The sequence below is a fragment of the Macrobrachium nipponense genome, chromosome 8 (assembly GCF_015104395.2).
Source record: "Macrobrachium nipponense isolate FS-2020 chromosome 8, ASM1510439v2, whole genome shotgun sequence".
In the NCBI taxonomy this organism is placed as follows: Eukaryota; Metazoa; Arthropoda; class Malacostraca; order Decapoda; family Palaemonidae; genus Macrobrachium; species Macrobrachium nipponense.
In genome coordinates, this window is record NC_087203.1 from 50,593,152 (window position 1) to 50,610,210 (window position 17,059).

The following is a 17,059-nucleotide window of genomic DNA, read 5'->3' on the forward strand; positions in this document are numbered from 1 at the left end:
TCCCCAGTTCATTGACGCCGAAATAAATTCCTTGGTAGATAGTTTTACTAAACTGTGTTACCCAAAGTTTTTTATACTACAGTCTCTATCTAAAGCTAGATCGATATTTTACGCCCCTCATGATATAACTGAAAAGGCAGATTTTAAGGCATCTCTTGCTCTTCCTTATAATAGAGAACTTAATAAATTTCTAGGCAGCTTAAAGGAAAAAAAGAACGGCTTCAACGTAGTTTTTTCAGTACAACAGTACAATCAAGAAGAAACTCATTAAAAATAACCCGGGTAATAAGAGAGAATGTAGGAGTATATGTAATACCTTGTAGTGATTGCAATGAATGTTACGTGGGAGAAAGCGGACGTTCCATTGATAAGAGAAGGGAAGAACACGTTGCTGCTTGCAGAAGGGGTTTGGGATTTCATACAGTGCAATTGCGCAACATACATGGGAGAAAAACCACGCAATAAATTTTAAAGGTACAAAGATTGTTTTTGCCTGTAACGACCGGACTTTGAGACGAGTAGTAGAAGGGGCGTTAATTTTCATTAAACGAGACCTTTGCAGGAAATACTGGCATTACAGAAAATACAGCTATTTGTGAAGAGATATGTAGGAAAGGGAAAATTTCAAACTTTAGAAACATATGTGCCAATAACGATGCTGCTTCCTCTCCTGTTTAATCCACTCAGGTCATTTCTCCAACAAACCACCCAACCACCATAGAACAAGCAGTTGACAATAGAAACATTCCCCCACGAAGATCAAGACGAATTCTGGAAAGAACGAGGGCTCAACCGCCTGATCATTCATAATATGAAACTAGCTTGTTACCTAACCGTTGTTTTTTCAAATGTTTGTGCTCTTACTTGTTAGTTCCTTGAGGTGACATATCACACTTTAGTGAACAAGACCACAGTTGATGGTCGAAAGCTTTAATCCTATACAAGAAATATATATTTAAACTACAAGAGGAATTTACTTCATTGTGGATTATATCCCCATTTACTTAGAGGTAAGACATAGTTACCTGGCTTTCTGCATATATATATATAAATATATATATACTATATCATATATTATATATATATATATATATATATATATTATATATATATATATATATATATATATATATATATATATAAATATATATATATATATATAATATATATATATATATATATATATATATATATATATATATATATATATATATATATATATATATATATATATATATATATATATATATATATGATATATATAATATATATATATATATATATATATATATAATATATATATATATATATATATATATATATATATATATATATATATATATATATATATATATATATATATATTACATACTATATATAAATATATATATATATATATGATACGAAATTAATCCGGTCCGAGTGCCCTTCGTATCATGAGGTTTTCATATCTTGGACCACATTTTACATATAAAATGGCTAATCCGTTTCAAGCCCTCCAACAACACCCCAGTACAAATTATATTTTCCATGCCTACAACACATGTTCTAGGTTACGACGCCGATCTGATGGAAGGAATAAACTATGACTTCAAAACGGCAAAATACTGTACATACTTGAGTAATATTCAACTGCATGTAATGTTCAAACCCCATTTTTACTGCATATATTAGGACTTTAGCCTATGTTAGGACTTTAGCCTATGTTTAGCAGTTGCTACTGTAGCCTAGTCTATGATTCTGACATCTAAACCTAAGAAGCTAAAAGCTTTAGGAATATGCCACAAAATGTATAAATAATCTGTATGTACTCATTTCAAATATTTATTAATTAATCATTAACTATAATACACAAAAAAAAAAAAAACCTTCCAATCATTTGTTTACATTCAGCTCTTATGAGTATCAATGATTGCCAAGCAATCACTTTTCATAGTACACAGTAAGCCATAAATTTTCATTATCTCTCTTCAACTACTGAAACTACCAAACAGTATAATAACCATTCATTTCTATTCTTTATTCTATCTTTACCTAATGTTTTTTTTTATTAAATGTATTGCATGAATAAGTTTTTCAATTTACAGCATCCTTTTACCAATAGAATACTTAAAGCACAAAAGGTAGATGCTGACCAATAGGAGAGCAGGATCTTATGGGGTGACTAGCATCAGGAACCAATGGGAGAGCGGGAGGATGGTGGCGAGTTTACTCAGTTGGCGGCGTGGGAGTTTTAAAATTGTTCTCGGTGGTCCGGGCGAGTCTCAGGACTTTACAGCAACAACCTTTCGTAACTTGAGCAATTTTCGTATGTAGAGCCGTAAAATTTTTCGTATTTGCTTTCGTATCTCGATTTTTTCGTAAGTTGAGCCTTTTGTATGTCGAAGTACCACTGTACAGAAAACCAACGTTCCCACTTTCATACATTCACTACTTTAGCTATGACGACACTGCTATCAAGATAGGTGTAGCCAGCAACCTGTTCTTAAGAGCCTTACGAATTTGTTCCCCAGATTTCCTAGAAAAAGAATTTGAACTAATTCATAAGCAACTTTCGTCTTTAAAGTATCCTGACCATATAATTGAGAAAGCAATTCACAAAGCAAACGTAATTTTCTACCAACCCCCTCAAAACAAAGACCAAAGAGACACCCAACAATAAAATAAAAATTCCTCACCTGGACAGGATTAAGAGAGTGACTCAGACCCTCGGAAAATCTAACCATTTTGCATTTACTTACCCAAACACCTTAGCCAAATCCCTGATTAATGTCCAACAAAAGACAATCCTCAAGGAAACAGGGGTTTATGAAATCCCATGCCAGGAGTGTGACCAATCTTACATCGGATTTACAGAAAAATCACTTCCCCAGAGATTAATACAACACAAACGGTCAGTTAGGTATGGACAACAGAACTCAGCTATTTTCAACCATATAAATGAACATAACCATAGCATAAACTGGAATTTGTCACGTATAATTTATAGCAGCAACTGCCGGTACAAGAGTCAAATGATGGAATCGGCCTTAATAAAAGAGAGACAGGTAATGAACAAGGAGCATGGGATTCAGATGTGATCAACAAGATTTCATTTAACCAACGCTCAAGAAGATTAAAGGAAGATTATCAGCGGGGGTGACCTAAATTGGCTTACCTGTGGATAGATCTCTTGGTATAAATACCACCTTTTCTGTAAACTTTTCTCATTCATATACCTGAAGAGAGAGACAGCAGTCTCTGAAATATAGTACTTTTCTCTCTATATTTTGGTGTTTTTATGAACTCCTTTTATTAGATGGAATTCTGTTGTAACAGAACATTATTACCAGTCATATATGTATATATATATATATATATATATATATATATATATATATATATATATATATATATATATATATATATATATAAGCGGAATACCACGGAAATGATAGTCAGGAATCCAAGCGCTTTCGTCTTTATTCAGACATCGTCAAGGAGCTACTAAAGTACAATCGGAGAGGAAGGCCTCAGGGTAAAAATTAAAAGGGATAATCCAGGATTATCGGATATCACACAGTCACAAACTTAAACAGATTCTGACTCTAACCGAAATTACAAAGTATCTTTACAGTCCAAAACATGTAAAAACTGAATATATTAATTTTGTTGCTTATATTTATCTACAACTTTTTTCATTATGAAAGCATCAAGTTTAAATAAACCAAGACTTAAATTTAGAACATTTCTATTATTTGACTTGATAAAACAAGATTCAATGATATTCCTTTTAACTGTGTCATTACATGGGACTAAGGCTCTTGCTTGACTCCAGTTAATAGGATGGTCTAAATCTCTCATATGTACAAATAATGCATTCGATATTTGCCCAGTTCTCACAGAATATTGATGTTGCTTAAGACGCTGTGAAAGAGATTTGCCAGTCTGTCCGTAATAGATTTTATCACACTTTTTGCAAGGAATTTCATATATGCAGCCTGGAAGATCTTTAGGAGAATTTTTGATTACTAAACTCTTGAAATTAATATTACTGAAAACAACATTTATGTTAAAAAGCTTTAAAATTCTAGGAATATCTAAAAACCTTTCATCATAAGGTTAATTTTAGAAGTTATCATTACTAAATTTCAGTTTGTCATTAGTTAAATAAAATGTTTTTCTAGCTCTTTTCCATGCCACATCTACAAAAGTCCTTGGGTATTTAAGTTTCAATGCAATATCATAAATAGTTTTAATTTCAGCGTCAATAAACTGTGGGCTACAGACAGTAAAGCCCTTAGGAACATCCAGAAAAAACAGAGAATTTAACATTTTGATGGTGATTGGAGTAGTAATGAACAAAAGAGGCAATATTAGTTGATTTTCGAAAGACTGAAAAGAAAGGTGAAATTTCTATCATTTCTATGGACAGTTACATCAAGAAAATTCAAATTACAATTTCTTTCTTCCTCTACAGTAAATTTTATAGAAGGGACTAAATTATTGAGATTATTAAGGATTCCTGGAGGTTTTCGTGAACTGGCCAAATACAGAAGATATCATCCACGTATCTAAACCAAATAACTTTTTGGGCAAAATTCTTGGTAAGAGTTTTGTCTCAAAAAATTCCATGTAAATATTGCTAAGGACAGGAGATAAGGGATTACCCATGGCCATGCCAAACTTTTGTACAAAAATTCCCCATTGAAACAAAATTTTCTATCTTTGATACATAAACTTATGAGACTAATGAGATTTCTACACTTAAGGAATGTCATGACGCTCTAATTCCTCTTCCAAATATTCAAGTAAGTCATCTACAGGCACTTTTGTAAATAAAGAGACAACATCAAAACTAACCATATTAAAATCATAATTCAAATTTAAACTATTCAATTTGTTTATAAAATCAACATTGTTTTTAACATTTGTGTTAGAAATATTTCCTACCAAAGGAGTAAGAATTTTTACAAGCCATTTAGATAAATTATACAAAACTGAGCCCACTGAACTAATGATTGGTCTGATAGGGTTATTGATTTTATGTGTCTTGACCTAAACCATACATGTAAGGTAGGGAGGCGCATTGCGGTGTAAACTGTTTAATTAAATGGTCCAAGCCCTTCAAAATGGATTTAATTTGTTTATTAAAATGGGAGTTAAACTGTCTGTGTAGGGTCAGACCTCAGTTTCGTATAAGTATCAGTGTCATTTAGCAATGTCATTATTTTACTTATATAGTCACTTTTTTTATTCATAATTACCACTGCATTAGATTTATCTGCTTTTGTCACCTTCACTGTTTCGTCTTCTTTAATTTTCTTATATATATATATATATATATATATATATATATATATATATATATATATATATAATGTGTGTGTGTGTGTGTGTATATATATATATATATATATATATATATATATATATATATATATATATATATATATATATATATATATATATATATATATATATATATATATATATATATATATATATATATATATATATATATATATATATATATATATATATATGTAAGGGTTACATTTAAAATACATATTCCATATGTATAAATACTCTAATGACCTTAGAGGTCACTGTTGAGATAACAAGGAGTGTGATAAGAGTTGATAAACAGGACGCAAGCTAGGCTGGATGTATTGAATCAGCAATGCCCTGGTTTGCATTTGCCTGTGATAATTAAATCCATGATTGTGTCAAACAGGTCACAGTGCTTTGCCTGAGAACCTATTGACCTATAGCCCAGACTTCTACGAGACTTCCTCTCACATGTTCGTCTGTCTGTATGTTATGTATGCTGAGCGAAGCTGTGCTCTCCTATACCTTTGTAAATGCATTGTAACTTAGAACTCTACTTTCTCTCCTAGAATCAGGTTCTCCTAACTACCTTCTTGCCTTCTACTCTAGAGATGTAGTTTTGCAAATACACCGTTGTTAAGTTATCATCGTGAGTTTGAAACATCTCCGCCTTTATACCAAAAGAAGATTCTGACTTAGAAATTATCGTCGCAATCGCAGACGAGGATGGGAAGTATACCACACGATACTTGCGTATAACATCGCAGGTCTAAATAACCTCACTGTGCGGCCTCGTTATACAAGGCGTAGCACAAACATTGGTGGCAGCTTACCGGGTAGACGACATCGGAAGACAACATAGCTGGCTGCCCGGAATCGAACTAAACCACATCATCCGAAGACTGACGAAATGTAACATATCAGAAGACAACGAAGGCGAGAGAATCTTCAAGCAACTTTGAATCTCTTATGGCAACATAAGAAACGTCTCTCATTATTAATCATTAGAGAGAGTGTATCGTCATTACTGAGCGTCTCCAGCACTTCAAGAAACAAACCAGACGTGTCTGCAGCATCGGATCACCATGAATAAGGCAACGGGAAACGAATCATTCAACAAACAAACACCGCACGAACAATACGCGCACGGAGCATTCGGGTCACTGCGGAAAAGCATCATCGAAAACCAAGGCCGTGACGTCACCTAAACAGCAAGATCTTCCTCTTATATACCAAAGCTAAGTACAATTCTTTATTCATTCTGGTGTGTGACTTTGAGTGTTATCCTTACACAAGATCGATCGTCCATTATTCCTGGGGGTGAGTTATACGTTATTCTTCATCTTCCTTTCTTGCAGGAATCTATCTTCAACTTGGATTCTCGCCCAGCAGGCCTTTTTTATCTTTGTTGCTAATTTTTTTTCTTCCAGAAGTTCTCCAGAAATATCCTTATCATATTATCTGTTTTTGATCTTATCATTTTGGGGGACTCTGTTATTATCCGTAACTCTTATATTGCATATGCGTTTACGCAGTGGACGAGTGTATTCATATAGAGATTTCGATAAGATCGCTAGGAATCGTAGTGATAAGAAAAAAACAAAAATCACGATGGCCACCGCCGCACCCAGTAACCCCGCACCTAACCCAGTTCTCAAAACCCTCCCACTTCCCTGATGAAAAGGCATAGGACTTGGGGCAAGGGGTCATTCTGCATTGACCATTAGAGAGTAATGGTCCCCTGGTCTTGTTCATGCCGCCTGTAAAAAAGATGGCTGACGCACCTGTGTAATAGTCACTTCTGCAGGTTCTGACATTGGAAAACTGGGTTCAGCTTCACTGAAGATAAGAGAAAATGCCCTCTTATCTTTGAGTCCATTTATACTCCATCACATGTTATAATGTTTATCAATATGACACAATACCCAGCTGCAAGACCAGCTAAAAGAGAATTCTTTGATATTAGTCTGGTCACAATGGAGCTCTGGTTTTTCCTATGTCAAAACCTGTTCTTTAAATTTTATCTCCCCTAGGAACAACTTAGAAAAGTAAAGTGACTTCTTGGTTTTATACTATTCTATAATGAAATTTACCTCCCCTATAAAACTGGACACACATGCACAGTTTCCATATATCAACAAACTCACCTTAATGTACATTATATAATGCATTAAAACATGAACTGTAAAACATCTAATGAGAATTACAATGCCAAAATCAACCAAAAGCTAATGACAAGTCCAAAATACAATTCCACTACAATTTCTCCTATATTGTATTATGATATTTCTTGATCTGTTATATTATTTATTTCTATTTTAGCTCTTACTTTATCTCCTTTCATATTTTCTTCTTTCTTGGTGTCAAACTCCTCTGTTACTTATTATTCAGCTTTAAAATGTTTCCCAGTTTTACTTTTAAATTCATTCTTCACGTTTATATACTAGACCTGATTATCTCACTGCCCCACCACTCCAGCTCCTCCTTTCAGTGCTTAAGGCAGTGGAAAAAGAGGAGCTGGAGTGGTTGGACAGCAAGATAGTCAGATCTGGAATTAACAAAAAAAGTTAATTTAAAAATAAAACTGGGAAACATTTTACAGCTGAACTAAGGAGTAAAAGAGGGGTTTGATAGCAAGATGGATGAAGATGAAAATGTGAGAGGAGGTAAAGTAAGCTAAAATGTGGGTGCTACTAGGGGTTGAAGGGATGCTGCAAACTCCCTTTAGAAATGCCTACAGCACATCATATGATCTTCAATGAGCACTATCCCCCTTGGGATTTCTCCTGTATCTGAAAATATCCAAAAGTTGAACTTTGATGTATAACATAACATACCTGTGGGGGTGACACGGGTGTGTTCGAAATACTCCCCTCCTTGGCATTTGCAAGCTAAGGAATGTGCTAAGGCAACGGCATACAAGGCGTGCACCTGGAGACAAGGGAGACTGTCTTCCTAGTCCAATTGCTGCTAAAATCCCTGTTGAGCTGCGATCTTCAGCCCAACAAGCCAAACATGAGGCAAAGGTGCAGCAGTGTTGCCAGACAGATTCAATGGATCCTGACTCTTTAATGGTCTGAGTAATCAGTTCTAAAATCTCACTAAAGAGCAAAGTAAGCCCTAATTCCAAAGTTACACTGCAAAGAAATTTCCTCATTAGTAAGTACAGCTTAGTTACAATTTTTAAATGTCCCTCTATGTACTACATATAAGGAAATAAATATACCTTTTCATTTACACTTCAAAGCAATAAGAATTTGGATATGTGAAAATGGATTACCATAATAAACTGAAGAAATAATTTTGACCATAATACAGTATAGTCATAAAACGTCTGAAATCAACAACATACCTTTAGAAGGAAATTTTTACACTTCTGTAAGATAAAGGCCATAACACAATTTACAAAAACAGAGAGTGCTGATAACATTCTAACATTCCCCAAAAGTATATTGACCGTTTCAGATTCCAATGAGATAAAATGACAAGTGGCATAGAGCCAAAATGCGTGAAAAATTATCATGGCATTCTCTTTGCAGCAAGTTAAAATGATTACACATTTTTAATTTTAAAAACTATCTAATACAACAACTAGAGTAGATAACAGGCTGAATGGTATATATTTTAATCGATCATCAATAATACCCTCTCATGATTCCCAGCATTTAAAGTGACCAGGCATACCTTTTGGGCAAGTATGCCTGTCACCATCTCTTATTAATAAAACAGTCTTTTATATATGAAATTAAAAGCATGTATGTTTGGAACTATTGATAATATTACTCCAAATATCATGTATGCCGGCATATAAGGTGACCTTTTAACCATAAAAAATCTCTCTCTAAATGGGGGGTCATCTTATACGGTTAATATAAAAAGCAAACCTTAAATCCTGTTGAGATTTTTAATAATAGGCTAACCCCTGAAGTGTTGATAGTTGTGTCAATACTTACCTACCATCACAACATCAACAAGTAAACAAAACAACTGTAATAACGGTAAAAATCACAGGTAATTCAAGTGAATCACTTGTGACTACCATAGATAATTACCACACTTAGACATTAGAATGTCAAGCTCTGACTTTGTTATTAACTTTATCCAAAGTACCATTATTCAAATACAGTTATCAAAAGATCCCATCATGGTCACACCAACGATCGGTAAAAATAAAGGAGGAATTATGAAGCTTCATTCAAGTTGAAAGCAGTAAACTTTACAAAGGAAGAAGATGAAGCAGAAATTGACATGCCTTCAGATTAGGAATTTGATCTATATGATGATTTCCTCACATATATATCACAGATTTCATCAATGAACTTATGATATCAGATGATGAACATGATGATAAATTTGTAGGTTTTTAACTGTTTAAAAATACTTTGACATTGTTTTAACTGTTGCAAATATATCCTTTATGTATATATAAAGTACATTTATTGTTTTAAAATAACCTCCTCATCATTGCTTGTGCTTACATCCACTAATAGTGTTATTTAACTTAATAAATTGAAAGTTGTCTATACGGCTGACATACCTCTAAACTTACACTTTTACATGAAAAAATGGGATTATCTTATACACAGAGTTGCCACTTTTAAAAAATAAGAATACATAACCATCTTCCCTCTTTTGTACATATAAATGAAATTACTTTGTTGGCTTATATACCCCTAGCATCTACATGACAAACTCTCCAATAATCAGTAACCTGCTGACTTAGCAAGTTACAGTTTGAGTTATACATATGTTGGAACTTTGTACATAAAATGTTTAGAATGAGAGTGCAATGCTTTTTAGCTTGTGATTGACTAAAGGCAGTAAAAAAAGGACAAGTTCTAATCATAATTACAGTAAAAATTAAACAAAAATCTTCACTTACTTTGGTACTATGGACCCCAGTAATTCAAGTAGAGATGACAAGAGAAGCAAGTTGTCTGCACATCTTACTGACTGTTGCCTTTGCCATTTTGAATATGCATAAACAACATAAAGTTGACCTTCCTGCATTTAGTAAAAAATTCTTTGAATCAGAGTTCCCATAACAGAACACTATTTTCATACTTCATTACAAAAACATGGTTAGTCCAGGAGATTTATTGCATTTCCCAATCAGTTATGTGGCGTACATCAAGTATACAGTAATCACTGTCCTTTTAAGCAGTAGAAATAATTACAGAAGGGAAAATATTACCTGAGATGCCAAATTCATCATTGCTGCAGGATTCGTCAAAGGAAAGGACAAGGATGATATAACAAGAGGCCAGTGTATTTCTCCCTCCCAACCACACCAGTCTTGTACAAAGAGAATACAAAAAATAATAATTATTATTATTCTATCATACCAGTAGTACGAAACTATGTACCACCTGTATTTATTCAATCAAACAAATGAAAATCAGTATCTAATCAATGTTCTGTCAGTCAAATTCAAGTTTATAAGAGGAATTTCATTAAAAGCACAACACTCACCATTATATAAGAAAAGTGCAGATATCCCAGCCTGCATGATAGCATTTCGGTGATTCAGGTGTAGAATAGTACGAGATGTTGTTACAAGAAGGGGGAAGAGAAGGCCTGGTGAAGGGTGTGACTGAGAACTGAACCACTTGACAATAGTTGAACATGAGAGTTCTTGTAATGCAGCTGAAGATGCCCCACCACTGACCAGTGCTAATACTTCAGTGCTTAAAATAGCACCTTCACTCCATTGCTGTTCTTTTGGTAAAGCTAAGAGGACAGATTTTAATTTCAAATTACTTTTACAATACATGATAAACAATTACATCCAGTAGAGTCTAAGCAATATGCTATAGCATTGCTTAACTGTCCTTCATTCTATGAATTAAAGGACATGCAATATCTACATAACAAAAATATAGAAATTCAAAATTAGTGTTCTTCCTAACATACAAACCCAAAGTTTGCTGATAATGGCCATTCTGACTTACTGACAAGTTAGTTAACTACAGACAGGTAGGGAAAGCCCTGATCACCTGCCAGTCTTCACTCTACTTTGTCTTCCAGCCCAGGGTTCAAGAGTGGTGGCTGAGGTGGACCATGTATGTAATGATCTTTAGGTGTGTTTGTATGAAAAAATGTTATTGTCATGATACAATAAAGTTTTATACATACTTACCTGGCAGATATATACTTAGCTATAGACTCTGTCGTCCCCGACAGAAATTCGAATTTCGTGACACGCTACAGGTAGGTCAGGTGATCTACCGCCCTGCCGCTGGGTGGCAGGAATAGGAACCATTCCCGTTTTCTAATTCAGATTTTCTCTTCCACCTGTCTCCTGAGGGGAGGCTGGGTGGGCCATTTAATCGTATATATCTGCCAGGTAAGTATGTATAAAACTTTATTGTATCATGACAATAACATTTTTATACATTCAACTTCCCTGTCAAATATATATACGTAGCTGATTGGCACCTTTGGCGGAGGGTAAGAGACAGCTATTTACTGAATAGACAGGTAAACAACATACGTTGTAGGTAATAAAAATAAAAAACCTTGGTTCCTACCTGTGTTAGCGAAAGACTTCATGGCTACTGCCTAAGAGCCTGCATCGCTTCAAGAGCCTCAGCAAGGTAGTGACCTCCTGCTAAGAGTTCTTGATGGTCTGTCAATGGGGTCTTATCCACTTACTCAACAGAACCTTAGGATCTTTGTCAATGGGGTCCTATCCACTTACATGGCAAAACACCTTGCCTAATGGCATTATCAAAGAGCACGACACTGATCCCGATCACCTGATCCTATCACCGGGGTTAGTACTACGATTGAAAGGAGTCATCCCCCAACATCCTTTCAAACAACCCAAAAAACTCAACACCAATTTTGTTACAAAAATAATCATTAAAGAACAAAAACAAAAATTATTTAAGGATCAGTATCCGCTCCCTGTCCCAGAATAGTATCCGCTGATACATACGGACCAAGAGAAAAACATTTCTCGTATGTTACTTTTACATCCTTTAAGTAATGGGATGCAAATACTGAGTTACATCTCCAATATGTCGCTGCTAAAATGTCCCTCATAGACATATTCTTACTAAAAGATAGGGAAGTTGCAACTGCACAAACTTTGTGAGCTTTAACCCTAAGCAGCTTTAAGGAGTTCTCTTGGCAATTCATGTGAGCTTCTGTTATCACATTCCTGACAAAGAACGCCAGTGCATTCTTTGACATAGGTCTCTTGGGGTTTCTTACTGCACACCAGAGACTGGCGACATCCCTGAAGTTGTGTCTTCTTTTTTAGATAAAACTTCAGTGCCCTGACTGGGCAAAGAGACCTTTCCAACTCTCTACCTACGAGGGGAGAGAGTCCCTAGACTTCAAAACTTCAAGGCCAAGGTTTAGAAGGGTTCTCATTTTTAGCCAGGAATAGATGTTGAAAAGAAACCACTGCAGAGTCTTCTTTAAATCCCACCCGAGAATCTAAAGCATGCAATTCACTGACCCTCTTGGCAGTTGCGAGGGCCAAAAGGAATATGCACTTTCTCGTAAGATCTCTAAACGAGCTTTTATCTGGAGGTTCGAACCTGTCTGAAGTCAAGAACTTGAGGACCACATCCAGGTTCCAACTCGGAGGGAGAGAAGATCTCAATTTGGTGGTCTCGAAAGACCTAATGAGATCACGAAGATCTTTATTCTCTTCTATATTCAGGCCTCTGTTCCTGAACACAGCTGAAAGCATGCTCCTATATCCTTTTATAGTGGATACAGCCAACTTAGATTCTTCTGTTAAGAAAAGAAGAAAGTCTGCGATTTCGGTCCCAGAGGTATTGGATGAGGACAGCTTCTTCGACCTACACCATCTACGGAAGACTTCCCGCTTCGATTGGTAGACCCGCAGTGTAGAGGACTTGCGGGCTCTAGCGATTGTGCTTGCAGCTTTCCTAAAAAAGCCTCTCGCTCTGACCAGTCTTTCGATAGTCGAAAGGCAGTCAGGGAGAGACCGTGGATGCTTTTGTGAAACCTCTCGAAGTGGGGCTGTCTGAGCAGATCTGTCCTTTCGGGAAGAGATCTGGGGAAGTCCACCGTCCATTCCAGTACCTCTGTGAACCAGCTTCGGGAAGGCCAGAAGGGAGCAATGAGAGTCAGTTTTGTTCCCTTTGATGCAACAAACTTTCTTAACACTTCCCCCAGCAACTTGAATGGGGGAAAGGCGTAAGCGTCTATGCCTGACCAATCCATGAGGAGAGCATCGATTGCTATGGCTCTGGGATCTTCTTCCAGTGAGCAGAAGTTGTCCATCCTCCTGGAGAGGAACATGGCAAACAGGTCTATCTATGGTTTCCCCCAGAGGGACCAAAGTTCTTGGCAGACTTCTGAGTGGAGTGTCCACTCTGTTGGAAGTATTTGGTTCTTACTCCTTGAACAAATCTTGTCATGAGTATTATGCCCCGTTCCTCCGTCCAGATCAATAGAGCTCTTGCAATCTTGTATAGAGAAAGAGTGAGTGCCCCCCTGTTTTCGGATATAAGCCAGAGCCATGGTATTGTCCGAGTTGACTTGGACTACCACTCCTCTGACTTTCGATTCGAAGTACTTCAGGGCTAGATGGATAGCCAGGAGTTCCTTCGCATTGATGTGCAATGTTACCTGTTCCTTTGTCCAGGTACCTGACACTTCCTTTGGACCCAATGTTGCTCCCCATCCTGTTTCCGAGGCGTCGGAAAACAACACTAGGAGAGGGTTCCGAATCAAAAGGGACACTCCTTTGTTTCTTCTCAAGGGGGTTAACCACCACTTCAGGTGAGACTTTATCTCCTGTTGAATGGGAAACGAATCTGACAATTCTCCTGTCTTCTGATTCCACATTCTTCTCAGGTAGAACTGCAGAGGTCTGAGGTTGAGGTTCAATCTCCCTAGGGAAACGAACTGCTCCAATGAGGAAAGGGTACCCAAGAGGCTGAGCCATTCCCTCGCTGAGCTTCGTTCTTTCCTTAAGAAGTTCGAGACTTTTTCCAAGCCTCGAGCAATTCTCTCTTGCAATGGAAAAGCTCGAAAACCCTGAGAATCATCTGAATCCCCAGATAGACCATGTTCTGTCTGGGGATCATTTGTGATTTCTCGAGGTTTACGAGTAGTCCGAGTGATTGTGTCAGTTCTAATGTCGTCTCCAGGTCCTTCAAGCACTGATGTTCCGACTTTACTCTTATGAGCCAATCGTCTAGATAGAGTGATATGCTTATCCCTTTTAGATGTAGCTATCTCGCCATGTTCGTCATTAGGCTCTTGAAAACTTGAGGAGCTGTAGATAGGCCGAAGCACAGGGCCCTGAATTGAAAAATTCTGTCCTGCATCATGAAGCGAAGATATTTCTTCGATGTGGGATGCAGGGGCACATGAAAGTAAGCATCTTGCAGATCCAGGGAGACCATCCAATCTCCTGGACGGAGAGCCGCAAGAACCGATTTGGATGTTTCCATAGAGAACTTTGTGTTCTCTACGAATCGGTTCAATGCGCTTACATCCAGAACCGGTCTCCACCCCCCCGAGGATTTCGGAACCAGAAAAAGACGGTTGTAGAAGCCTCGGGAGTGCGGATCCTGGACCAATTCGATGGCCTCCTTTTGTAACATCTGTTCTACAAGGTGCAAAAGAGTTTCTCTCATGGCAGGGTCCCTGTACTTCGCCGACAGTTCCCTCGGGGTCGTCGTTAAGGGAGGTCTGTCTCGAAAGGGGATACAATATCCTTTCCTCACTATGGAGAGGGACCAGCTGTCTGCCTCTCTCACTGTCCATTCTTCCGAAAATTTCAGAAGTCTGGCGCTTGAAGGACTGAAATATCACTTTGATTTCTCGATAGGTCTGAATGCAGACCTTCCTCTTTTCGCCATTCCTCTCTTCTTCGAGGTGGGTCGAGAAGAGGAACTCCCTCGAAAGGGCTGCTGAGGAGTACGTGACTCTCTCTTCACAGTAGGAACGGAGGTCCTCGCTTTCTTTGTGGATTGGACCAAAAGATCTTGTGTGGCCTTCTCAGTCAGTGAATGGGAAATGTCCCTTACTAACTGAGAAGGGAACAGTTGGTCCGAAAGTGGTGCGTAAAGCAGGGACGACCTCTGGATAGGCGTGACTGCTTTTGTTAGGAAGGAGCTAAACAAAGTCCTTTTCTTTAATATTCCCGTTCCGAAGAGCGAGGCCACTTCTCCTGATCCGTCCTGGACTGCTTTGTCCATACAGGACAAGACACTATGAAGGACTTTGGGGCTCAGAAACTCCGTATCCTGAGTTTTCTTGGCCAAAACCCCAAGGGACCAGTCTAAGAAGTTAAAAACTTCCAAGACATGGAACAATCCCTTGAGGAGATGGTCCATTTCTAAAGTCCCCCATGTGGTTTTAGCTGATGACAATGCTTGCCTCCTCGAAGAGTCAACCAGATTCGAAAAGTCTGCTTCGGCCGAGGTCGGGAGAGCAAGACCCAACGATTCTCCTGTCTCATACCAAATACCTCTCCTTCCTGACAGTTTGGAAGGAGGGCAGGCAAAGACGGTTTTCCCCGACTCCTCCTTAGATTTAAACCAGTTTCCAACAAATTGCAGAGCTTTCTTCATGGAAATGGTCGGTCTCATCTTTTAGAAGGAGGACGATTTCAAGATCTTGGTGCTCGTGAACAAAGATCTAGGCGAAGGAGGCGCGGCAGGACTCAGAGAATCTCCGAACTCTTGAAGTAAAAGGGCTGCTAAAGTCTTATAGTCTGATAAGCCCGCAGCTGTATGATCTTCAGAGTCCGAAACATCTAATTCTTGTTCAATCCCCATGGGGGAAGAGCGATCAACCGAAGAGGAGTGTCTCTTATCGATAGGAGACGAGTCTCTCGCAGCATCTAAACCACCCTTGCAAGAGCGACGGCCGCCTGTGCGACACCTTGCGTCCTTGCTAGGGAGAGGCTGATCCTGCGAAAAAACTCTATCATAATCTCTCTCCTGGCAAGAGCGATGGCCGCCTGTGCGACATCTCTCTCTCTTGTCAGAAGAAGGATGTCCTTTCAAAACACTCTTAACAGGAAAAGCTCTATCCCGACAGGGGCTACGGCTGCCTGTGCGATATCTAGAGTCCCTGTCAGGAGAAGGCTGATCCTGTTCAAAGCTAAAAGAAGCCTCTTAGTTCATGTCTCTTTGAACACTGGAAGATCCTCGTGTCTGCTGTTTGGATGCCGATTGTGGTGCCTGGCGCCGGGCTGGCGCTTCTGGCGCATTGTGCCAGGCTGGCGCTTCTGGCGCATTGCGCCAGGCTGGCGCTTCTGGCGCATTGCGCCAGGCTGGCTCTTCTGGCGCTTCTGGCGCATTGCGCCAGGTTGGCGCTTTTAGCTCTTTTCTCCTGCTTCTTGTCCGAGGAGTAGAGTACGTAAGTTTTGTGCCAGAAACGTCTGTTCTTCCTGTCGATCTCTTTATCGGAAGGAAAGAGTCTTTTCTTCTCGAAGCATCGTTTTTTAGAACTCCTACTAAAGAGGAGATCTGCTCCTGCATTTTTAAGAGAATCTTGCTAGTTGTATTCTCTTCTTCCTTGTCCGAGAGCGGTGAAGGAGGTCTAGAGGAGGTAGGAGACTCCGAGTTGAGAGCTGGTGTAACAATGGCACTCTTAGCTCTTTTCCTTTCACATGGCGATTCTTCAGGAAAACATTCTGTGAGCTTGAATCCAAAGTTGGAGCTTTCCAACTCCTTTTCAAGGGTCGTGAAAGTTCGTCCGAACTCCAGCCCTTTCTTTGAGGCGAAGAATCTGATGACGAGAAGCA

The 17,059-nt window shown here is 38.1% G+C and overlaps 1 protein-coding gene across 1 annotated transcript in view; it reads right to left on the minus strand.

Annotated features, from left to right (window-relative positions):
• Positions 1-17,059, minus strand: part of LOC135223095 (ectopic P granules protein 5 homolog) — a 759,396-nt gene that overhangs the window by 49,146 nt on the left and 693,191 nt on the right. Inside the window, 4 exon segments of the mRNA XM_064261599.1 lie at positions 8,148-8,447; positions 10,193-10,314; positions 10,505-10,605; positions 10,783-11,040. Coding sequence (XP_064117669.1) covers positions 8,148-8,447; positions 10,193-10,314; positions 10,505-10,605; positions 10,783-11,040 — 781 coding nt within the window.